This window comes from Melozone crissalis, unplaced genomic scaffold, assembly GCF_028551555.1.
Source record: "Melozone crissalis strain CALT ecotype California unplaced genomic scaffold, PUWL_Pcris_2 ptg000026l_1, whole genome shotgun sequence".
Lineage (NCBI taxonomy): Eukaryota > Metazoa > Chordata > Aves > Passeriformes > Passerellidae > Melozone > Melozone crissalis.
In genome coordinates, this window is record NW_026535804.1 from 11,438,194 (window position 1) to 11,462,285 (window position 24,092).

The 24,092-nt window shown below is 46.2% G+C and overlaps 1 protein-coding gene across 1 annotated transcript in view; it reads left to right on the forward strand.

Annotated features, from left to right (window-relative positions):
• Positions 1 to 24,092, forward strand: part of MAP2K6 (mitogen-activated protein kinase kinase 6) — a 57,617-nt gene that overhangs the window by 9,651 nt on the left and 23,874 nt on the right. The window contains exons 2-9 of the mRNA XM_054278772.1: positions 13,979 to 14,045; positions 14,890 to 14,938; positions 17,516 to 17,629; positions 18,974 to 19,093; positions 19,731 to 19,847; positions 20,696 to 20,747; positions 22,235 to 22,362; positions 22,664 to 22,741. Of these exons, the coding sequence (XP_054134747.1) occupies positions 13,979 to 14,045; positions 14,890 to 14,938; positions 17,516 to 17,629; positions 18,974 to 19,093; positions 19,731 to 19,847; positions 20,696 to 20,747; positions 22,235 to 22,362; positions 22,664 to 22,741 (725 nt within the window). The remainder of the gene's footprint in view (positions 1 to 13,978; positions 14,046 to 14,889; positions 14,939 to 17,515; positions 17,630 to 18,973; positions 19,094 to 19,730; positions 19,848 to 20,695; positions 20,748 to 22,234; positions 22,363 to 22,663; positions 22,742 to 24,092) is intronic.

Here is a 24,092-nt window from a genome sequence, read left to right on the forward strand (position 1 = left end):
GAGGAGGAGCCCAGGGCTTGCCCCCCTGCCTGTCCCTGTGGGGTGACAGCAGGGCAATGTGCCCTGGCAATGTCCCCTTGCTCAGAGCCACCTGAGCTGGGCAGCACCTCAGGCTCCCTCAGCTCCATTCATGCCACCAGGCCATTTATTGAGCCAAGAATAGGAAATGCTGAAGGTGCCTTTGTGCAGTGAACAAATGGGTTGGTGAAAGGATTTGGGGAAGCTTTGAGGTCACTTGGTGCATGTTTTTATTTTTGTCTGCATGTGTAAAAGGTTGATGTAAAATGCTGTCCAGGATACAATGTGAAGTTCACTTCAGGAGAGACAAATAAGCCTCTGGCCAAGACAGGTTTAGCTTGAAATGCAAGAGAACATTATGACAAAAAATGTATCTTAGAAGGGAAGTTTAATTCTTCAGCAGGATCTAAAATTCTAGAAAATAAATGTCTTCTACACAGACATTTAAAATCAAGTAAATTCAGAAGAGACTTACAAGAAGCCAGCCATTCCTTTTTTTTTTTTTAATTTAGAGTCAACCATGCCTTTCCTTCTTTTTTTTTTTTTCCTTTTTAGAGCCAGCCATGCCTTTTTTTCCTTTCCTTTCTTTTTTTTTTCCTTCCCCTCAAAAACATTTGGTGCTTCCCCCGCAAGAAATCAGGAGCTTTCTGTCTGATAAGGGGCTGGAACAGCTTCCTGCAGTAGGAGAGAATTTCTCCTCTGGCTCTTCCTGCACAGAGGCAGAACAATGCCAGCACTTCCAGCCTCTCTGTACCTCGGATAATCTCATTTAGGGTCCATCCTGTGCGAGCATCTCCTGCCAAGGGGGGCTGCTTTTCCAGCTCTTTGCTTTAAAAAGGTTTTTTAAAAGGGTTTTTTTAAAAAGGCATTGCCACAGCAGAAGGGCAGGAGGAATCCTGAGGTTCACTCAGGGCTGATGCAGAGCAGGGCCTTGTTTGGAGCAGTAGGGGCTGAAGAATTTTTTTCTTTTCCTTTAATGGAGAGGCTAAATAGGATTTTTTTTCATCCTGAAAGTGGGATTTTTTAAATAGGATTTTTAAATTTTTTAAATTTAATTTTAATTTAATTTTTAATTTAATTTTAATTTTTTTTAATTTTAATTTTTTTAATTTTTAAGTTATTTTTTTTTTAATAGGATTTTTTCACTTCATCCTGAAAGTGCACATGGTAAACTCAGAACATCTGAGTCCTTTTGCATGGGACTGAATGTGCTTGGTTGGAGCAGTAGGGGCTGAAGAATTTTTTTCTTTTCCTTTAATGGAGAGGCTAAATAGGATTTTTTTTTCATCCTGAAAGTGGGATTTTTAAAATAGGATTTTAAATTTTTTAATTTAATTTTAATTTTTAATTTAATTTAAAAATTTTTAATTTAATTTTTTTAATTTTTAATTTAAATTTTTGAATTTTTTTTTAATAGGATTTTTTCACTTCATCCTGAAAGTGCACATGGTAAACTCAGAACATCTCAGTCCTTCTGCATGGGACTGAATGTGCTTGGTTGGGGTTGAGCACACCCATAAAAGAATTTACAAGTTCAGGATGTATTTTGTCCTGCTGCTAAGTGGGATGGACATTATGGGTCTGTGTTGATGATTTATTTTATCCTGCTTCTCTTTTTCCTCCTGTTTCTGCTTTCCTTTTCCCCCAATTCTGCTCATCTGCCCATGGGAAGCATCTCCTTTTTGGGAGTGTGTAAGTGGAACTGCAGCCTCAAACCTCTCACGGGGAGTTCTGTGGAGGTTTGGCAGGAAGGCTCCTAAAGGGAGGTTTGCATTTTCAGCTTCTGCTTTAGAGATGTGACCTGATGGGCTTTGATCCATGTGCACATATGCAGAGAGAGGAAAAAAAAAAAATCTGCCCACTTGTGTCACTTTATTTGGAGGACAAGAGCTGCTGTCACAGGTCTGTCACTGTGCTGCCATGGATTTCTTCGGTGTGATTTCCAAATTGAGATAAAACTGCATGATAAACCTGGGGAAAGGCTTTTGTTCTTTATAAATGCCTTGTGTTCTTTAGATGCCAGACAAGCAAATGTGCCTTCCTCAGCCTGGAGGAGGATGAGGGGAGATCTCAGCAATTCCAGCTTCTGCCCTGGGGGCAGCTGCAGCCTCTGCTCTCTGGGACAGGGACAGGGACAGGGACAGGGCAGGGGAAGGGACAGGGCAGGGACAGGGACAGGGGAAGGGACAGGGACAGGGGAAGGGACAGGGACAGGGATGGGGACAGGGACGGGGACAGGGACGGGGACAGGGACAGGGACAGGGAGAGGGGAAGGGACAGGGACAGGGATGGGGACAGGGACGGGGACAGGGACAGGGACGGGGACAGGGACAGGGACAGGGATGGGGACAGGGACGGGGACAGGGACAGGGACAGGGATGGGGACAGGCAGTGCTGGGGCTGTGGCAGGGCATTGGGATGGATTTTAGGAGCAGGTTCTTCCCCCAGGGAATGGGCACAGCCTGAGGCTGTCGGAGCTCCAGGAGAGTTTGGACACCACTCCCAGGGATGCCCAGGGTGGATTTTGGGGTCTCAGTGCAGGACCAGGAGCTGGACTGGATAATCCTGATGGGTCCTTTGCAGCTCAGGTTGTTTTTAGGATTTGAGGGTGTGCTGGGAGGAGTGGAAGGCAGGCTTGGGTCAAGCCAAGCTGCAGGGTGGAACAGCAGTGACGGAGGTGGCTGGCAGGTCGTGCTCTCTGACCTCTGCCTTAAACAAGTCTGAACTTGAAAAAGCTGCCCTGGGAGCTGCATCCACCTTGCCCTGCTCAGCCTGGAGCTCCTGGAGCTCCCTCCTGTGCCAGCAGCACCCAGAGCTGCTGCTGGTGGTGGAGCAGCTCCAGTGCTTGGCTCTGTGTGCCCCTGGAGCAGTCTTGGTGGCTGCTGGCAGTGCCATAAACAGGAGGGCAGTGCTGGCCAGGAGCTGGGGCAGTGCCCAGAACTGCAGGGTGGGACACAGAGGGGTCATAGATTTGGTTTCCTGCATTTCCCGTGGTTTCCCCCAGCAATGGTGCTCCTGGATGGTTTCAAATGTCCCACAGAGGGGTCACAGATTTGGTTTTCTGGGTTTTCTGCAGTTCCCCTGACTTCCCCCAGCATTGGTGCTCCTGGATGGTTTTAAATGCCCCACAGAGGGGTCATAGCTTTGGTTTTCTGGGCTTTCTGCATTTCCCATGGCTTCCCCCAGCAATGATGTTCCTGGGTGTTTTTAAAATAGGTCCCACAGAAGGGTCAGAGCTTTGGTTTTCTGCACTTCCTGTGGCTTCCCCCTGGCAATGGTATTTTTAAATGCCCCACAGAGGGGTCACAGCTTTGGTTTTCTGGGATTTCTGCATTTCCCCTGGTTTCCCCCAGCAATGGTGTTCCTTCCTGGGTGGTTTTAAAGTGGGACCTCCAGGTTTGCTGGAGGCATTGCCAGCAGAGGGAGCAGGAGTTGGTTCCTCCCCTCTGCACTGGTCAGAACTGTAAATTTGCTTTAAAAAAGGTTAAAATTGCTTACTGAAAAGTAAGCAAGAGCTTACTTGCTTATTTTTATATCTCAGTTATTAAAGATGGTTCTTTAATAACTGAGTAATAAAAATAAGCAAGTAAGCTGTTGCATCATGAAAGAATAGCAAGAGAGCTGTGTGATGGTGTGGCACAAAGACAGGATAATCAAAGCTTTGACCTTCACATGTTGAAATTTAATCACAATATTTGGCTGAAGCTTTGCCAGAGTTCCCAATGACAGAATGCAAGGGGACAGATCCTTTCCTGCCATGCCAGAGCTGTTGTGGTGTTCCTCTCATGAAGGAAAACTCTGGGCAGAGCTGGCACCTCATTTCTGACCTGCACATGGATTAACACAGCCCTCCTGCTCACCAGGGCCTTCTGCAGAAGGTGAAGATGCTCAGTAAATAAATGGCTTGTGGCACACTCCTGTTTCCATGAGTATTCCCATTTGGCTCTCAAAATTATTGATATTTAATAACTCATTGGAAGTGCACTCTTATCAGGGGGACAGACAGACTGTGGTAAACAAAATGTGCAGATAAACAAGAAGAAATGGCATCTCCTGGTTTCAGTATTGTCACCAGTGACCCAGCAGCCTGCAGCCCTTTTGTAGGGTGTGTTAAGAGGAAAATGGGCAGAGTAAAAGAGATTAGCCCCAGTCAGGAAATTACGTCCAAAATTCAATTACTGACATACAGAGCTTGCTGAAAGGCAGGCAAACAGCTCCTGATATTTGCAGAGTTTGGTGACATTTCTGTCCATGTCTGCACCACAGGAGCCACAGATTGAGTCTGCTGGAGTCCTTATTGCAGAGCTGCCTGTTCCAGCGTTTTCTTCTGCTGCTGTTCAGAGCTTCTCCTGCTGGAGGCCGGGCTGAGGCAGGCTCCAAGCCCTGATTTGTGATTTTACCTGGCAGCAGAGCTGCAGAGCTTTGTCTGGGCGGTGTGGGTGCCTCAGCAGGGACACAAATAACCCCGGCACTGCTCAGGGCCGCCCCAGTTCAGCGGGTGCACCTCACCTCTCCCTGCACAGCCCTGCTATTTTGGTTTGGAGCCTCTCCTGGCCTGGGTTTATTACAGCTTGTGGGGCTGAGTCGGAGCAGAGAGTGCAGCCCTGTGAGTGCAGCCCTGAGATGGAGAGAGCCCGGGGCAAGGGGTGGAGCTGGGACAGGGATGGGTGTTTAGGGACAGGGATGGGTGTTTAGGGACAGGGATGGGTGTTTAGGGACAGGGATGGGTGCTGGGACAGGGATGGGTGTTTAGGGACAGGGATGGGTGTTTAGGGACAGGGATGGGTGTTTAGGGACAGGGATGGGTGTTTAGGGACAGGGATGAGTGCTGGGACAGGGATGAGTGCTGGGACAGGGATGGGTGTTTAAGGACAGGGATGGGTGTTTAGGGACAGGGATGAGTGTTTAGGGACAGGGATGGATGTTTAGGGACAGGGATGGGTGTTTAGGGACAGGGATGAGTGTTTAGGGACAGGGATGGGTGTTTAGGGACAGGGATGGGTGTTTAGGGACAGGGATGAGTGTTTAGGGACAGGGATGGGTGTTTAGGGACAGGGATGGGTGTTTAGGGACAGGGATGGGTGTTTAGGGACAGGGATGGGTGTTGGGACAGGGATGGGTGTTTAGGGACAGGGATGGGTGTTTAAGGACAGGGATGGGTGTTTAGGGACAGGGATGGGTGTTTAAGGACAGGGATGGGTGTTTAGGGACAGGGATGGGTGTTTAAGGACAGGGATGGGTGTTTAGGGACAGGGATGGGTGTTTAGGGACAGGGATGAGTGTTTAGGGACAGGGATGGGTGTTTAAGGACAGGGATGGGTGTTTAAGGACAGGGATGGGTGTTTAGGGACAGGGATGGGTGTTTAGGGACAGGGATGAGTGCTGGGACATGGATGGGTGCTGGGACATGGATGGGTGAGTGTTGGGGACATGGATAGGTGGATGCTGGGACAGGGATGGGTGCTGGGGACATGGAGGAGTGCTGAAGACATGGAGAGGTGCTGGGGACAGTGGGTGCTGGGGATATGTGGGTGCTGGTGCACATCTGGGTGCTGGGGACATGGCTGGATGCTGGGACAGGGGGGTGCTGGGACAGGGATGAGTGAGTGTTGGGGACAGGGATGGGTGCTGGGGAACATCAGGGTGCTGGGACAAGAATGGGTGCTGGGACAAGAATGGGTGCTGGGACAGGGATGGGAGCTGGGACAGGGATGGGAGCTGGAGCACATCTGGATGTCAGGGACATGGATGGGTGCTGGGACAGGCTGGATTCAGGAGCAGGGAGGTCATTCTTCCCCTGTACTTGGCACTGGTGTGGGCACACCTTGAGAGCTGTGTCCAGTTTAGGAAGGATGTTGAGATGCTCGAGCCACATCCAGAGGAGGCAGCAAGGCTGGAGAGGGGCTGGGAACACAAACCCTGTGAGGAACCCCTGAGCGAGCCGGGGTTGTTTAGCCTGGAGGAGACTCAGAGGTGCCCTTATTGCTCTCTACACCTTCCTGAAGGAGCCACTGTGGAGGTGACACATGGGGGGACACGTGGGGATGTGGCATTTTGTGTTACCAAACCCACAGAAGTGGCTGCCTGAGGAATGTACCCATTTGTGTTCTCTGTGAGCGCTGGATTTCCATTTCAGCTGGAGTGGATTTTCCTGCACCACCACCTTGCTCCCTTTCACCTGCAGCTCCATCCCAAAGGCATTTAAATCCAAAATCCAGAGCCTGGTTCTACAAATTTCAGAGGGGTTTCACCCTTTTGGAGCCCGTGGGAGGAAGGTGGTGGTGCAGGAACCACTGTGGAGATGCCACATAGGGGGGACACGTGGGGATGTGGCATTTTGTGTTACCAAACCCACAGAAGTGGCTGCCTGAGGAATGTACCCATTTGTGCTCTCTGTGAGGGCTGGATTTCCATTTCAGCTGGAGTGGAGCCGTGAGGGGCCCTGGTGCAGCTCCAGCAGCCGGGCTTCTCCTCAGCCCCGCTCACTGAGCACAGACTTTGTTATCTCTGTGTATTTTCATTTTTCAGCTCGCAGGGAGCCCCGGGCTGTGCTCATGGCCCTTGTTTAGTCTGGAGTGGGCAGGGTCTGACCCTGGGTACAGCAGGAATGCTCCTCTGGGATGTCCCCACGTGTGGGGGAACAATTTAATTCCTTGCGGGACAGACCTGGGCAGGAATAAAAGCTTCAAACCTTGAGCACTGAGCAGTGGGGATGAGCTGGGGCAGGTACAGGACATCCCCACCCTCAGACCGTGCCAGGATGGTCTGTGTACAGCCATAAGAATTCACAAATATAAATAATGAACCTCTGAGATGATTTGTAATACTTGCTGAAAATACTTTTTCATTTCTTTGGTCAATTTGTCAAAATATTTTTAAATACAAGGTTGCTACACCTACAGCAGCTGTTGTAACAGCCATAGGAATTCACAAATATAAATAATGAACCTGTGAGATGGTTTGTAATACTTGTTAAAATTTTTTTTTCCGCTTTTTGGTCATTTTTGGTAATTTTGTCAAAATATTTTTAAATACAAGGTTGCTACACCTGCAGCAGCAGTTGCTCCATGTGACCCTGCTTTGTCCTGGGTGCTGCTTTGGGATATCTCAGTGTTTGTGTCCAGGAGGGTTAACAAGTGAATTTCTCAGAGATTTTGGTATTTCCAGGTGTCCTGCAAGGTTTAAAGTTCTCTTTGGCAGCCCCAAACCCACCATTGTTGGTGAAATGTGGGCTGGAGCAGAGCTGTGATGAAAGAAACCCTTTGTACTTGCACACCAAGGCTTTGTGTGAGGAACTTCCTCCTGCTCAGCGTCTCCAGGGTGGCTGGGACACAAAATTAATATTCTTAATTCTTTGGTTTTGCCAGAACCATCTGGGCTGGGAGTTTTGCACCCAGGCCATGGCCATGGGTCCTGTCCCTGTGCAAAGTGGCACTTCAGGGTCAGGCCAGGCTTGGGAGCTGCCAAAATTCACTTTTCTTGCATGGAATCCTACCAAACATTCCCAGTTTGCCCTCACTTTTGAGATGGGAGTTTGCTCACGCAGACACTACAGCTGATAGGGGAAAACCAGATCATTCAGCTTTCAAAACCTTCCAAGAAATCACACAAAAAATCCTTAAGAGAGACAGGAATTGTAAATGAGCCACTTTTATCTCCTAAAAAAGGGAGAAAAAGGCATTTCCTGCCTGTGAAATTTTACCAGCAAGTTATGTGCCTAAGAGTGTTGTTTGAAAGGAAATGTTGCTACATGGCTATTGAACACATTTTTAATAATAAATTGTGGTGAAGACAGAACTAGTTAATATCCTTTGAAGGAAACAGGAGCTTTTTGTGGCAAGGAACCATTTATTTTGGATTATATCATAAAAGGTTGTTGACTGCAGTGAGAAGTCTGGAGACTGGGATTTTCCTTCAGAAGTCAAAGTTTATTTTCTGTTACAGCCCATGCGGGCAGCAAATTCCTCTGTCTTCCCTTTGAATGATCAAGGGTGGAAAAGGTCTCCAAGCTCATCGAATCCAAGCATTAACCCCAAAATCAGGGAATTAGGAAGGGTGGAAAAGGTCTCCAAGGTCATTAAATTAACCCCAAAATCAGGGAATTATGAAGGGTAGAAAAGCTCTCCAGGCTCATTGAATCCAAACATTGACCCAAAAATCAGGGAATCATTGAGGGTGGAAAAGCTCTCCAGGCTCATTGAATCCAAACAAAAACCCCAAAATCAGGGAATTAGGAAGGGTGGAAAAGGTCTCCAAGCTCATTAAATTAACCCCACAATCAGGGAATCATTGAGGATGGAAAAGCTCTCCAAGCTCATTAAATCCAAACATTAACCCCAAAATCAGGGAATTATGAAGGGTGGAAAAGCTCTCCAAGCTCATTGAATCCAAACAAGAACCCCAAAATCAGGGAATTGGGAAGGGTAGAAAAGCTCTCCAAGCTCGTTAATCCAAACCTTAACCCCAAAATCAGGAAATCGTCAAGGATGGAAAAGCTCTCCAAGCTCATTAAATCCCAAACATTAATCCAGCACTTCCATGGCCACCACTAAACCACGTCCCCAGGTGCCACCTCTGCTCAGGTGATGCCACCACTGCCCTGGCCACTCTTTTGGAGAAGAAATTCCTCCCAATTTCTAATCTGAGCCTCTCCAGGCACAATTTGAGGCTTTTCTTCTCATCCTGAGATGGAACTTGCAGGAAAGAATTTTCAGGAAACTTGCTTTGTAAAGGTGGCACCTTCTTCAGCACCAGTTCAGTATTCACTGTGAGTTTTTGGGGTTTTTTTCCTAAAAGAAAATTGATTTAAGCTTCTGCTTAACGTCACAGGTACCCTGGAAGTTTTGTTTATCAAATCTGGATTCTGGAGGTGTCTGTCAGCATCACTCCAAACCAGGCTTGGTTTTTTCTCCCTCAATTATTCTTCAAACTTGGCTTTTGACTCAAGTGCTTGTGGATGTTCTCCCTGTGCCAAATTGCAGGGAGAGCTCTCAAATGAGCTTTACTCAAAGGCTCAGGGACAGCAAAGCTCCAGGGGTTGTTTACACAGAAAATTCACATTTTTTTGGGTGCTGGGGAGCAGATGCACCATCCCATCTGCTGAGCCACCAGCAGAACCTTCTGCAGAAGGAGCCACATTTGGACTTGGAGCTGTGTGTGGTGGATCTCTGGGGCTTTCCTTATTGCAAATCCCTAAGAATTGCAGCAAAATCCCTCTGCACTGCTGGGATGTGCCCCAGGCTGGAGCCCTGTGCTGTTATTTCAGTGTTTGAAGCACCTGTGTGGATTCCTGGTGCCTGCTATGTGTGGCTTTTGTCTTCCAGTCCCTGACTCTGTTATTGAATCTGCTTTTCCCAGATTTGCAGTCTCCAAAAGCTCAGTTTCTGTGTCAGATGGGGCTGAGAGGGGCCACAGGCAGCACAGATAAACACACACGGTGGTTTTGTCCAGGAAACAAAGCTAAAAATAGTCACGATTCACAAAAACAGAGTGGAAAATACTGGTTTGCTGCTGCATGGAACAGGTACTATCCCATCTTGTGGGTTATTGAGCTGCCCCCACATTTGGAGCTCCTGTGCAGATGATTTTAGTGCTCCCCAAGCTGAGTCTGCTCTGGCAAACTGGGAGATTTTATTTTGACAGAGAAACACTTGCTTGGCAGTTCCTGTTGAACAGAACTGATCTTGAGACTTCCAAATATTCTTTTCCTTTTAATAAAAAGCCTTTTAAGTGTGTTTGTGCTGGGGGAGAAAGTGAGTGGTGTGAGCTGGGTGTTGAGTTCTGCAGTGAAGGGGGATCCTGGCTCCTGCTGGGGTGGTTCTGCTGCTTGTTTTGGGTGTAAAGGCTGAAGATGAGGGACCAGCAAAGCTCCAGGGGTTGTTTACACAGAAAATCCATGGGTTTTGGGTGCTGGGGAGCAGATGCACCATCCCATCTGCTGAGCCACCAGCAGAACCTTCTGCAGAAGGAGCCACATTTGGACTTCAGATCTTCAGACTTCCAAATATTCTTTTCCTTTTAAAAAAAAAGCCTTTTAAGTGTGTTTGTGTTGGGGGAGGAAGTCAGTGGTGTGAGCTGGGTGTTGAGTTCTGAATGAAGGGGGATCCTGGTTCCTGCTGGGGTGGTTCTGCTGCTTGTTTTGGGTTTAAAGCAGTGCCACGCTCAGGATTGCTGGGGCTTCCTGCAAACCACTCACACACCTTGGCCCCAGAGGCTTGGAGGGATGAGTGCTTTGCGTATTGGAGCAAAAGGAGCTCAGAAATTTGGCCTGATGCAGTTAAAAGCCGTGAAATCGCCTGATTTCAGCCCAGGATTCATTAAATAACCATAAAGTCAGCACAGCCTCACCATCCACACACCTCTGGCTGCTGCAGGTGCAAATCCTGGCCATGGCAATTCCCATTTCCCATCCCTCCTCCTGCTGCCATCATGAAATCCATGTCTTGTTCAAGCTACTGTTGTTGCTTTCCTTTTTCTTGAAAAGAAAACCCCAAAGAATGTTCAATTCTGCCTTGGCAGCTGCGAGGCACGGACAGATTGTGCTTGAAAAAAATGGCAAAGTTTCAAAATATTGTGTTCTGTGAAGAAGAGACAAGGAAAATAAACTCCCCAAAATGCAGATTTTATTTCCCTAGGAGGAAAGGCTTTTAGTGTTTATTTGGGTTTGGCTTTTTGCTCCCTGGTTCTGCTGACACCACTTGAGAACCAAGATAAGATTCAACGCTGCACAACCTGTTCTGGGTCCAGTTCAAATCAAAATTTCCAGTGGGTTCATTTTCTCCCTCCCTCCCTGAGCCTGGGGACAGCACATGGGGTGGTGCAAGCAAAGCCTTGAGGGATAAAATGGAAAAAAGGGAATAACAGAGCAAATTTGTGCCTGGTTTTTGTTTGATTTCGGTCGTGCCAGAGTGAATCCTTGGGGTTTGCCAGGAGGAGCTGCTGAGTGTTCACAGGGACAGTTCAGCCCTAAAAGGAGCAGTTAGCTCTTCTATAGGCAATTTGGTGGATTTTGTGTCTCTTTTCCATGTGCAAAATCAGTTTGAAGATGTTTTTCCTGTGCCTGTCTCGTTTCCTTGAGGATGCAGGGAGGTGGCAGCTTGGGAAATGCCAGAGGAGCAGGGATTTTGTTTTCCTGCACTGCCAGCCCTGTATTTTTGAGATTCCTTTTTTAGGATGAGGTGCCAGCATCCAGAACAGCTCTCCCATTGAACATCCCACAGATCTGAGGTGCCCCTGGCACAGCTTGGGCAGGAGAGGGAATCTGGAGCAGCCAGCACCAGAGAACTCTGCAAATCAATGTGGCTCCCCAAAATTCCAGCACAACCCAAGAAGGGCAAAAAAATCCCAAATTTTCCACCCAAAGGGTCCCGTTCCAAAGAGCCCCAATCATCCTGAATTGAAAACTCAGCAGAATAAAAATCTGCTGAAGATCTTCAATGTGCAAACCACTGATGGAGGAGAGCTCTGCAAACCAAAATGGTTCCTCGAGCCCCACCATGACCCAGGAAGGGCCAAACCCCAAGATTCCCCCCCCAAAGAGCCCAAATCACCCCAAAACCCCACTAAAATTTGGTCTTTGCAGGATTTCACTCCTGGGCTGTGCTCCTCAGCACGTCCTTGACTGGCTAGGGGAAGGTGGTGAAGCCCAGAATGAGCAGAGCCCAAAACTCCACCAGAACCCAGGAAGGGCAAAAAATCCCAAATTTTCCACCCAAAATGTCCCATTCCAAAGAGACCCACTCATCCTGAATGGAAAACTCCACAGGATGAAAATTTTCTGGTTTTTAGAGTTGTTTTTGTTTCCTCGCACACCAGCTTTTACTCTTTGGGAAAGCTCAGAGCTGTGCTTTGTGCTCTCCATGACCTTGCTGCTTTTATTTTACTATTCCTGTGTGAGTTGGGAGCTCCTGGGAGCAGAGAATTGGGGTTTTTTTCCCCATTTTTTTCCCTGTGTGCATTCACAGCTCTGTTATTTCTAATCCCAGTGAGTGTACGCAGGGGTTTCCAATAAATGCTCTTTCCACAAGGTGTCAGCTGGGTTCTTGCAGCCTGCCCCATCCTGGAGTGACTTTGTCAAATTTTGTCCATCTTTTGGAGCAGATGAAGAAAGAAAAATACTAAAAAACCACCAAAACCCCACTAAAATTGGGGAAAAAACCTCCACCAAAACCCCAAACCCAAACAAACAAAAAAAAAATCTTAAAAAAAAACCCAAACAAAAACAAAACAAAAAATCCCCAACAACAACAACAGCAACAAAACAACCCAAACCCCAAAACTCTAAAAAAATGCTAATCTGAATTGATTAATTGATTCCTACAGGTCGTTTTCCATCCTGGGTGCTGCCCTTTGATCCCCTCTGGCACTGGGATGCACAGGCATCTATTGATGTGTCAAAAGGAAAAACAAATTCAGACATGTATAGGTGAGGTTTGAGAGAGAGGGCTGGGAACAGAGAGTAAAACTCCAGCTTAAAAAAAATTTAATTAATAGAAAATGTCAGATTAAAAGTGCTGAACACCTCAATTAAATTGTGTCTTTGTGCGGGGGGTGGACCAAAGTATAGGTGAAGTTTGAGAGAGAGGATTGGGAAGAGAGAGTAAAATTCCTGCATTAAAAAAAAATAGTAATTAATAGAAATTGTTATATTAAAATGCTGAATGCCTTGATTAGATGCTTGTGCCTTCTTTGGGGGGGTGGACCAAATTATAGGTGAAGTTTGGGAGAGAGAGTTGGGAACACAGAGTAAAAACCCTGCTTAAAAAAAAAGATTAATTAGTAGAAATTGTTAGATTAAAAATGCTGAATAACTCAATAAATTGTTCCTTTTTTGGGGGGGAGGATGGACCAAGTTATAGGTGAAGTTTGAGAGAGAGGGTTGGGAACAGAGAATGAAAATCCTGCTTAAAAAAAAAAAAGAGTAATTCATAGAAATTGTTAGATTAAAAATGCTGAATACCTCAATTAAATTGTGCCTATTTGGAGGGGGGGGATGGACCAAATGATAGGTGAAGTTTGAGAGAGTTGGGAACAGAGACTAAAACTCCTGTAGTAAAAAAATAGAGTAATTAATAGAATATGTCAGATCAATAATGCTGAATACCTCAGCTAGATTCTTGTGCCTTTTTTGGGGGGGATGGACCAAAGTATAGGTGAAGTTTGAGAGAGAGAGTTGGGAAGAGAGAGTAAAGCTCCTGTATTAAAAAAATAGAGTAATTAATACAAAATGTCAGATTAAAAATGCTGAATGCCTCAATTAGATGCTTGTGCCTTTTGGGGGGATTTTATTACCCAGGCAAGCAGGCAGATGTTTCCCTTGGGGTTTGGTGCCATGGGTGATGTTTCCAGGTTGTTTTCTCCCAGGGCCTGGATCTGTGCAGTCATGAAAAGCTTCTGGTGTTTCTCAGCTCAGCAAAGCTTGGCTGGTCAGTGTGAATAGAAACAAATGGCTTTGAAGCCTCCAAACTCGAATTCTGCTTCCTTTTTGCTGGGTTTGTAGTGACCAGGAGATGAAAGGTGCAGTTAAACAGAATCACAATCTGCACTTTCAGGTGCAATTTTCAGGAGATGTTCCATCCTGCCAGGGTTTGAAGTTCTGTATCTGGAATGGTTTTTAAATCTGAGAAGTGTTTGAAGGGTTCCTATGTGGGCAGGAGCAGAAATACCTTTCCCTTTGCATGTTCTCCTGGGCTGCCTTTGCCAGAGCTCTTGCCTGGTTTCTGGAGCATGTTGGCAGGCAGAGCTCACAGGTTTTAATGAAACCCTGCTGAACAAAGGCACTTTATGTTTGAACTCTGTGCCCTCGGTCTGCCCCACCAGCCTGGCTGGGCATTTCTCTTAAATGAGCTCAGCAAATACAGACAAGCTGTGTTTTGCAAATTAACCCCAAACAAATCACACCAAACAACAACAACCACCAGAAAGTGCCTTTCTTTAACTCTGCTTCTTTCTTGTTTTACAGGCAAGAAGAGAAACCCTGGGCTGAAAATTCCTAAAGAAGCATTTGAGCAACCACAGACGAGCTCCACGTAAGTCTGCAAGCACTGGGGCAGAGTGAAAAGCAAACCACAAAGCCCAGCTGCCCTCCAGCCTTGGATGGAGCTTGGAACACCCTGGGACAGTGGAAGTTGTCCCTACCCATGGCAGGGAGTGGAATTAAATGATATTTAAGGTCCCTTCCAACCCAAGCCATTCTGGGATTCTGTGATAATTTCTCATTTCCCAGGGAGTCTCAGCCCCATCAGTCTCATGTGCTGCTGGATGAGGCAGTAAAAGATAAGAAGATAAGGAGCAGAAGAAAAAGATAAAAAAAGAAAAAGTTAAAAACCAGAATGGGCCCCCAATTTTTATTGGTGTGGCACTTTGGCAGCAGTTTGAGCAGCAGGCATTTGGTCAAGGCATGAAACTCATAAACCCTTGCAGAAGGAATCCCTCTGGTTTTAGGGCCCTTTGTGCATCCCCAGCTTTCTTTGTTCCTGTGGTTTGAGTTTTCAGCCTGTGCTGTGGGACTGAGGTGAGGCTTTACAGCAGCTTTGGATGCTCCTGCCCGTGTAATGCACTTTTCCTAAAGCTGGCAGCGGTTTGGTGCTTGCCTTGATTCCACAGTGAATCCCTGTGGGGTCCTGCAGGGCCAGGCTGGGGGTGAGAAATGCCAACTCCAGCTGCTTTTTTCCCTCTTTTTGGGGTGACTTTGTGGATTTGTTGATCCTGCAGAGCCAGGATCAACAGATCCACAAAGTTACCCCAAAAAGGATCCTGAAGGATCCCTCAGGGAAGGTGTGAGGGCATGGCTTGGGGGCTGGATTTAGTCACTGAGGGAAAATTGACTTTTGTAGGGAATATTTCAAATCTTTTCCCTTTTTTTTCATGCAGGCCACCCAGAGATCTGGACTCCAAAGCCTGCATCTCTATTGGTGAGGAGGTAAGAGTGAGACCTCTGGCACCAGAGACCATCCTGGGCTGGCTGCTTGTGGGATTGCTTCACTTCAACCCCCTAGAAAGGGCAGAAAATTATAATTAACATTATAATTTATATGTTTTAACATATAATTTTTATATATCTATATAAAAATATGAAATATTTATATGTATGATTTATATATAAATATATTATTTATGAGTACATATATTTATAAATATATTAATAGATATTTAAATATATTATATAAAAATATATTATTTATATATAATTACCATTATAATTTATATATTTTAACATATAATTTATAGATATAAAAATAGAAAATATTTATATTTATATATAATTTTTATATAAATATGAATATATTATGAATATATATTTATATAAATGTATAAATATATATTTAAATATATTATATAAAATAGATACATTATTTATATATAATTAACATTATAATTTATACATTTTAACATATATATATAAAAATAGCAAATTATAGTTATATATAATTTATATATAAATGTATAATTTATAAATATATGAATATATTAAATAAATTATATAGAAATATAGAATATATTTAAATATATATTTAAATATATATTAATATATTATTTATATATTTATTTTTCTATATTATTTATATATAATTAACATTATAATTTATATATTTAACCTATAATTTATCTATATAAAATATTATAATACTAGAATTAATTATCATTAACATTACAATATTAATAATGGTTATAATTAACATTATAATGTTATAATTAACATTAGCAGCCCATTTTACCTGAAAGAAAAAGCAGCTGCTGGAGGAATAACAGCTGAGAAGCTCCAAGCTGGGAGCCCCTGAGCTCTGGGGGTTTGTGCAGGCAGAAATTCCCAAGTGCCCCTGGTGTTTGTGCTCGTCGGGCAGGGCTGTGTGGGTGGGAGCTGGAGCTGCTGTTGGCACTGCCCAGCATCACCCCCTGCCTGCCCTGGCACGTGGGCTCCCTGCATATTTTCCACCATGGAAATTCCTTCCTTGCTGCCCTGAGGTGCAGCTAATCCCCTGGAAATGGCCATTATCAAGCAAGGGGGTTGATAACAGGGTTGTTTTACTCTCCTCTGCTGTTCCTTTGCTGCTTTAAAGCCTTCACCTAAAATATTTCTCTGTGCTGATGTTGAAGGTCATCTCCTCCAGGAGGTGAACTCGGGGTGGATCTTCCTGCCCTGATTGCAAACCAATCCACCTGGATTAAAAAATATATAAGGGAAAAAAAACAAACCCCAGGCCAGTGATTTTGATAGGAGGAAAAGGCAGAGCAGAATTCAAAAAAGCACTTTAAAGCTGGACAATAAATGTATGAGGTGCAAAGGATAGGTGTCAGTGAGGTAATTTATGCAGTGAAATTCTAATCCAATAGTGGTTTGAAATGCCGGATTTTGGAGGCTTTCCTTTCATTTTGGATTTTGTATTTGGAGCAGGGGCTGGGAGGTGAAACATGGTGCAGCAGGGAGGCAGAGCAAATTCCTGAGCAATGTCCCCTCACAGCTCTGTGGTCACCGTGGTGCTGGCTGATTCCCCTGCATTATATATTTTTTTTTATTTGTATATTTACATATATATATATACATACAGATATATATACACAGATATATATATATATATATACATATATATTTATTTATATTTTTAGAAATGTCTTTATATGTGATATACAATTTATCTATTAAATATATTATTTAAGATATATAAATATAATATAAATATAAAATATATAGATATATAAATTATATAACTAGATTGAATAATTTATTATTTATATAATATCTATGTAATCTATATACTATTTATCTATTAATTATATTATTTAAACTATGCAAGTATAAAATGAATAAATAGAAATATAAAATCATGTATATAAGTATATTATATAAATTATATAACTAGATTGAATATTATTTACTATTTTATTATTTATATAATAATATTATATTTATTATTTAATGTCTATTATATAATTAATAATTATCCAATTTTATGTAAAGTATAAATTATTATATATTATATAACTAATAATAACTAAAATATAATGATATTATTAATAATGTTTATTATATGAATTATTATATAATTTATAATATTTTATTTATTTAATGTTATCTATTATTGACTATTTTATTATCGTATAATTACATACTATATTATTATTATCTATTATATAGTATATAGTATATAGTATATAGTATATAGTATATACTAGATACTATATACTAGATACTAGATACTGTATAGTATATAATAGATATGCTATATATTATATACTGTATATACTGTATATAGTATATATATTATTATTTAGTATATATTATATATGTTATATTTATATAATAACTCCCAGCCTTGGGAGTTTATCCCAGCTGGGGAGGGGATGCACAACAAGGGGAGGATGTGCCAGGCAGGGCTGCACTGGGGGGGCTGCAGGGCTGCACTGGGGGCTGCAGGGCTGCACTGGGGGCTGCAGGGCTGCACTGGGGGGTCAGAGCACAGCACAAACCCCCAGGGCTCTGCTGCCTTCTGTCCCCCAGAACTTTGAGGTGAAGGCCGATGACCTGGAGCCCATCTCGGAGCTGGGCCGGGGCGCGTACGGCGTGGTGGAGAAGATGCGGCACATGCCCAGCGGGCAGATCATGGCAGTGAAGGTACCAGAGCTGGGGGATCTGCCCTCCTGGGGGCTGGGGTGATGGGGGAGATTAAACAGGAAAACCTTATTAATATGATTGCCTGGCAAAAGGTTTGGAGAATATGGAAACTGTAAGGGAGATTGAAATGAAAGCAAGCTTTGAGATCCCTCAGTTACTGAACAACTGGAAAACAATGGTGTGGCCGGCTGAAGGTGATCCCCTTTTGATGGAACAACACCCTCTGCTTGCAGACAGGCCCAGACCCTGCAGCTTGGCAGAAGGGGTCCAAAGAGGAGTTTTTAGGGTTTAAAATGTAACACAGTATGGTAATGTAATGATTCTTATAGGCTGTATGGAGATGCTATAGGATTTGTATCTTGTAGTAGATTGGTTAGTGAGAATTAGAATATTCAACACAGAAGAAGATTTTATTGTATTGTAACAGGAACCTCACTCTCTTACCCTCTTTTCCTCTCACCCTCTCTTCACCCTCTCTCCCCCTCTCTTCTCTCAGCCTGCTCTGAGCTGTGGCTGCAGCTCCCAGCAGGGTCCTGCCCTTGGCCCTTTGCAATAAACCCCAAGCTCCTGACCTGGCTGCAGAGATCTCTCATCTCCATCCATCCCGACCATCCTAGATATAGAAAAAAATAAAAATAGCTACAAAGGTGAATAAGGAGTTTAGAATGCAGCGCTGTAGGTTTGTGTGTCATAACATGATTGGCTAAGAAAGCTCACACTGCAGCATGAGTCCATAAGACAAAATATTGAAGGATTGGGTCAGTATTGTGTTTGCACGGACCCTCGTGGCAGGAAGGAATGATGAATCTGACTCCATGTTCTCAGAAGGCTAATTTATTATTTTATGATACTATATTATATTAAAGAATAGTATACTAAACTATATTAAAGAATACAGAAGGGATACAGACAGAAGGCTAAAAAGATAATAATGAAAAGTTGTGACTCTCTCCAGAGTCCTGACACAGCTTGGCCCTGATTGGTCATTGAGTCAAAATAATTCACACTGGAATTCAATGAAACAATCACCTGTGTGTAAACAATCTCCAAACACATTCCACATGAGCACAACACAGGAGAAGCAAATGAGATAAGAATTGTTTTCCTTTTTCTCTGAGGCTTCTCAGCTTCCCAGGAGAAGAATCCTGGGCAAAGGAATTTTTCAGAAAATGTGAATGTGACAGGTCAAACCCATAAACATCCTTGTGAACACCCCGTGGGTGCTGGGCTGGGGACGTGCCTGTGACAAAGGGGTGACAGAGGGGTGGCACGAGGGGTGCTGGGGGGTTCCAGGTGTGCCCAAGGCCCTGGGGCTGCCACACTGACCCGCTGTGTGTCCTGCAGAGGATCCGAGCCACAGTGAACAGCCAGGAGCAGAAGAGGCTGCTGATGGACCTGGACATCTCCATGAGGACAGTGGATTGTCCCTTCACTGTCACCTTCTACGGGGCACTCTTCAGAGAGGTGAGGCTTCCTGGGGCTCAGTTCCCTCTCCTGCACTTCTGCAGGTGCCAGGGGTTTAATCTGCACCTGCACATGGACATGGAGGTTTTAGTCCTGTCACTCACTGTGCCTGTGGGACAGCCTGGTCCCATCGTGTTAAAATTGCCCTGGCTTGGTTTCATCCACGTGGAAAGCTCTGAAAAGGAGGATTTATGGAAGAGCTTGAAGCGCAGCTCTGCAGAGCTGAACTTTTCCTGGCTGGGCATTGGGAGCCTCAGTTCCTGATAATTTTCTGGGCTCCTAAATCACCGTGGTTCTGCTTTGGGAAGGGGATGCCCTAAATGGTAGGGAATGTGCACTGCACTGAATTCCAGAGCAGGGAAAAGAGAGCCCAGGACAGCTTTGAATGGGTTTAGAAAAACAAAAAAAGAGAAGGGGAAAGGGGGAAGGGAAGGGGAAGGGAATTTCAAGGAAATTTCAAGGAAAGGAAAGGAAATTTCAAGGGAATTTCAAGGAAAGGAAATTTCAAGGAAATGAAAGGAAATTTCAAGGAAATGAAATGTCAAAGAAAGGAAAGGGAAAGAAAGGAAGGGAAAGGAAAGGGAAAAGAAAGATGTTTTGTTGAAATCTCTGGGTGTCTGCTTGCTTTGCTCTCCAGGGAGATGTGTGGATTTGCATGGAGCTGATGGATACCTCACTGGACAAATTCTACAAACACGTCATTGACAAAGGCCTGACGATCCCTGAGGACATCCTGGGGAAAATCGCCGTCTCTGTGAGTGGCAGCAGGGGGAGGAGGGCAGGGAAAGGGGTTTATCTTCTAAGCCAGGTCCTTCCTGGCTCTGTGGGCACCAGGAGGAGGCTGGTCCATGTGCCAGCACATGTGGCCATTCCCATGCTGGTCTGATGTTGTTTATAAGCCATAAATGTGCCCATCCATGCACATGATGGAGAGCTGGCCCAGTCTGAGGTTTGGGGAAGCTCCTGCATCTCCTTTATGGTTTATAATCCAAAAATGTGCTCATCCACACACATGATGGAGAGCTGGACCTGTGTGAGGTGTAGGGAGGCTCCTGAAGCTCCTTTATGGTTTATAAGCTATAAATGTGCCCAGTGTGAGATGTGGGGAGGCTCCTGCAGCTCTGAATGTGCCCATCCACACACATGATGAAGAGCTGGCCTAGTGTGAGGTGTGGGGAGGCTCCTGAAGCTCCTTTATGGTTTATAAGCCATAAATATGCCCAGTCTGAGGTTTGGGGAAGCTCCTGCAGCTCCTGTATGGTTTATAAGCCATAAATGTGACCAATATGAGGTGTGGGGAGTCTCCTGCAGCTCCTTTATTGTTTATAAGCCATCAGTGTGCCCATCCACACACATGATGGAGAGCTGGTCTACTGTCAGGTGTGGGGAGGCTCCTCAGCTCCTTTCCCTTCTCACTGAGCTTCTGGAGCCCCCAGGAATGTCTCTGGGTACCCCCCAACCCTCAGGCTGCTGGCAGGGTGCGGGACTCATGGGGGATTTGGTTTTCCTGCCCTCCTGGCAGGTCTGGGGGTGAAGCCAGGTGTCATTTCCTCCTCCTCGTGGTGCTGCCAGCTGTGACTGACTCTGGGTTTGTTGTTTCAGATTGTAAAAGCACTAGAACATCTCCACAGCAAGCTGTCTGTGATCCACCGAGGTGAGTGCCAGGCGCACCCTGCCCTGCTCCCAGCCTGGGCTCCCAAAACACCCCGGATAGAGTGAGCTTTTGACAGCAGGAATGCTCCCCAGCATCTCCTGACTTCAGCAAAATCCAGGCACAGGAGATGGCTGCTGTTTGCTCCTTAAAATCTGCCTGCTGCTCCCAGTGTTTCCCTGAGTAAGAGGAGGGCCTGTTTCCCTAAACCCATAAACCCTAAACCCATGGTGTGCTTCATCACCTGGGTGAAATTCAGCCTTTTTCCCTGGGTGAAATTCAGCCTTTTCCCCTGATCTTGGAAAGCCTTGGAACAGGCTCTGCAGAGGTTTGTCCCCCAGCTCCATGGCTCTGTGGGAGGGGATCTTGGACCCCTGGTGCCTGCTGAGAATTTGAGATTTTCTGTCCTGCCAGGCTCTGACCCCCAAGAGAACACTGCATGGACCTGGGGCCCTGGAGAAGCTTCCAAAATTAAATTATAGCACTGGGATTGTGGGTGTGGAGTTTGAATAGAATTTCCATCACAGGGTGGAAACTCAGAGTTTGGGTGGTTAGAATATAGTAATATATATATAAAGGAAGATGGAAGTTTTAGGGTGGAGGCTGCTTCTTCTTCTTCTCCTTCTTCTCCTCCTTCTTCTTCTTCTTCTTCTTCTTCTTTCTCCATGGGTTTGGGTGGTTTTGTGTAATTGGATAAAAAAGTCCCCATTGCAGCCATGAGTGGTTGGTTATTGGGTTAAAAGTAAAAATAATCGAGGTGTCATTTCTTAATTGGACGGTTTAGCGTTAAAAAGCCTTGTAGAGAGAGATGGGGCTCCAGTTTTAGTTTGTTAGAGTGAAGTGCTGCAGAACTCAGGGGTTGTGAGACTGTGACATAGATAAGAACTGATAAACATCTGATAAACAAGAAATACCCTCTAGCACATTTAATCCTAACCTTGGGATTAAAAGAAGCAAAGGATCTGCAGAGGATGTTTGATTTCCAATGGAAACTTAGAGTTTAAGCTTTTAGAATACAGCAATATATATAAAGTTTAATACATATAAAGTGTGTAAGTTTTATATATGAAATCCACAAGGGATCTCCCTTCCAACCTCATCCTCCCATCCTCACCCCTTCCCTGAGCTTCCCTGAGTGCAGCAGAGCAGTCTGACACCTAAACCAGCCTCAAACCAAATCACAAATCCCCTCCTTAAACTCTTCTAGAGGGCCTCAAAGCTGCCTTGAACACACTCAGAAACAAACCCGCAGTTGCTGTGTGACACCTTTATTTTCAAAGGGTAATTTTCAGTTTGTCCTGAGGAGGAAGGAGTGTGTGAGTGCCTGGGAAGCAGCAGGGTTCAGCTGGAGCAGGCAGTGGCACTGGCTCTGTTCCTCCTGTGCCTGGGGCAGAGTTTCTGCCTTGTGCCTCTTGGCTGCTCTGTGTTCCTTGTGCCTTGGCCCAGCACGCCCAGGTGACAGTGACTGTGCTCTGTGTTCCTTCTTGCAGATGTAAAGCCCTCTAACGTGTTGATCAATACGCAGGGGCAGGTGAAAATGTGCGACTTTGGCATCAGCGGGTACCTGGTTGACTCTGTGGCTAAAACCATGGATGCAGGATGCAAACCCTACATGGCTGTAAGTGCAGCAGGCAGAGCAGCAGGAGCCTGGGGGGGGAAGGAGCAGCAGCTCCTGCCCTGGGGATTCCTTTGGGGAGCCTGTTGTGTTTTCAGGGACCCTCACGGCAGGGAGGAATGATGGATCTGACTCCACGTGCACAGCTCATGGGCTGTGTGGGCTAAGGGGGCTGGGCCGGCACCCTGAGAGACCCTCCCTGGGCACGGGCAGGGCACTGAGGGCATCCCCTGCTCACCTGGGCATGGGCAGGGCACTGGGGGCACCCCTGCTGCTCCTCACCCCCCTTTGTGTCTGTTGGCAGCCGGAGAGAATCAACCCCGAGCTGAACCAGAAGGGATACAGCGTCAAATCTGACATCTGGAGCCTGGGCATCACCATGGTACGGCCACCTGGGGGTCACCTGGGGCTGCCATCACCATGGCAGGCTCACCTGGGGGTCACCAGGGTCACTTGGGGGTCACCAGGCTTACCTGGGGATCACCGTGGCAGGGTCACCTGGGGATAACCATGGTGGTATCACCTGAGGGCTGCCAGGGCTGTCACCTGGGGGGATCACCATGGAAAGGTCACCTGGGCATCACCATGGCAGGGTCACCTTGGGGTCACCAGGGGATCACCATGGTTGGGTCACCTGTAGCTGCCAGGGCCACCAGGAATGCTCGGTGTGGCTCATGGGTTCATTCTCCTCCCCGCAGCGGCACTGCTGGCACAGGGTGGGCAGGGATGGAGCTCAGGCAGGTGCCCAGGGTGGAAGGGAGGGAGGAGGAGGAGCCGCTGTGTCAGCTGTGGCTGCTGTGGAGCTGCAGCTGCCGGGAGATGGCAGCATGGGCTAAGGCACGATGATGGAGTGCACAGCCGGCACTGCCAGCACAGAGAGCCCTGCCTGCACTCAGCCACCCACAGAGGCCCTCTCAGGACAGCAGGGACGGGGGGCATCCCAGGCAGTGTTTGGGGAATCCATCTGCTCCCAGATTTACCCTGTGCAGGGTGGGCTGGTTTTTCCCAGGGATTGTGGCAGGGGTGACAGGATTGCCTGTGGAGCTGCCCGGGCTCCTCCTGCCTCTCCTGTTTGCTGGGGGGGGATAGCAATGTGCTGTGGTGAGGAAATCATGGAATCCCACAATGGTTTGGGTTGGAAAGGGCCTTAAAAATCTTCCCATTCCACCCCCTGCCATGGGCATCAACACCTTCTGCTACCCCAGACTGCTCCAACCCTGTCCAGCCTGGCCTTGGACACTTCCAGGGATCCAGGGACAGCCACAGCTGCTCTGGGCACCCTGTGCCTCACCACCCTCACAGCGAACAATTCCCTCCTAATATCTTCTGATCCCCTTCTGATCTGTATCTCTCTTTTAGTTTCAAAGCAATCCCCCTTGCTCCATCACTGTCTGTCCATGTAAAAAGTCCCTGTGCCTCTTTTCTGGAATCCCCCTTTAGGCACTGCAAGAGGGGGTCTAAAATCTCCAGGCTGAACAAGCCCATTTGTCTGGAGCCACAAAAGCACACTCTGGGCGGACATGGGGCCATCCCAAACCCATGGGGTGGGTGGGTGGCCGTGGGGTGTCCCCCTTGCTATCAGGGTCATCCCAAACCCATGGGGTGGGTGGGTGGCCGTGGGGTGTCCCCCTTGCTATCAGGGTCATCCCAAACCCGTGGGTGGGCGACTGTGGGGTGTCCCCTCCTGATGGGGCCATCCCAAACCCATGGATGGGTGGTTGGGGGGTGTCCCC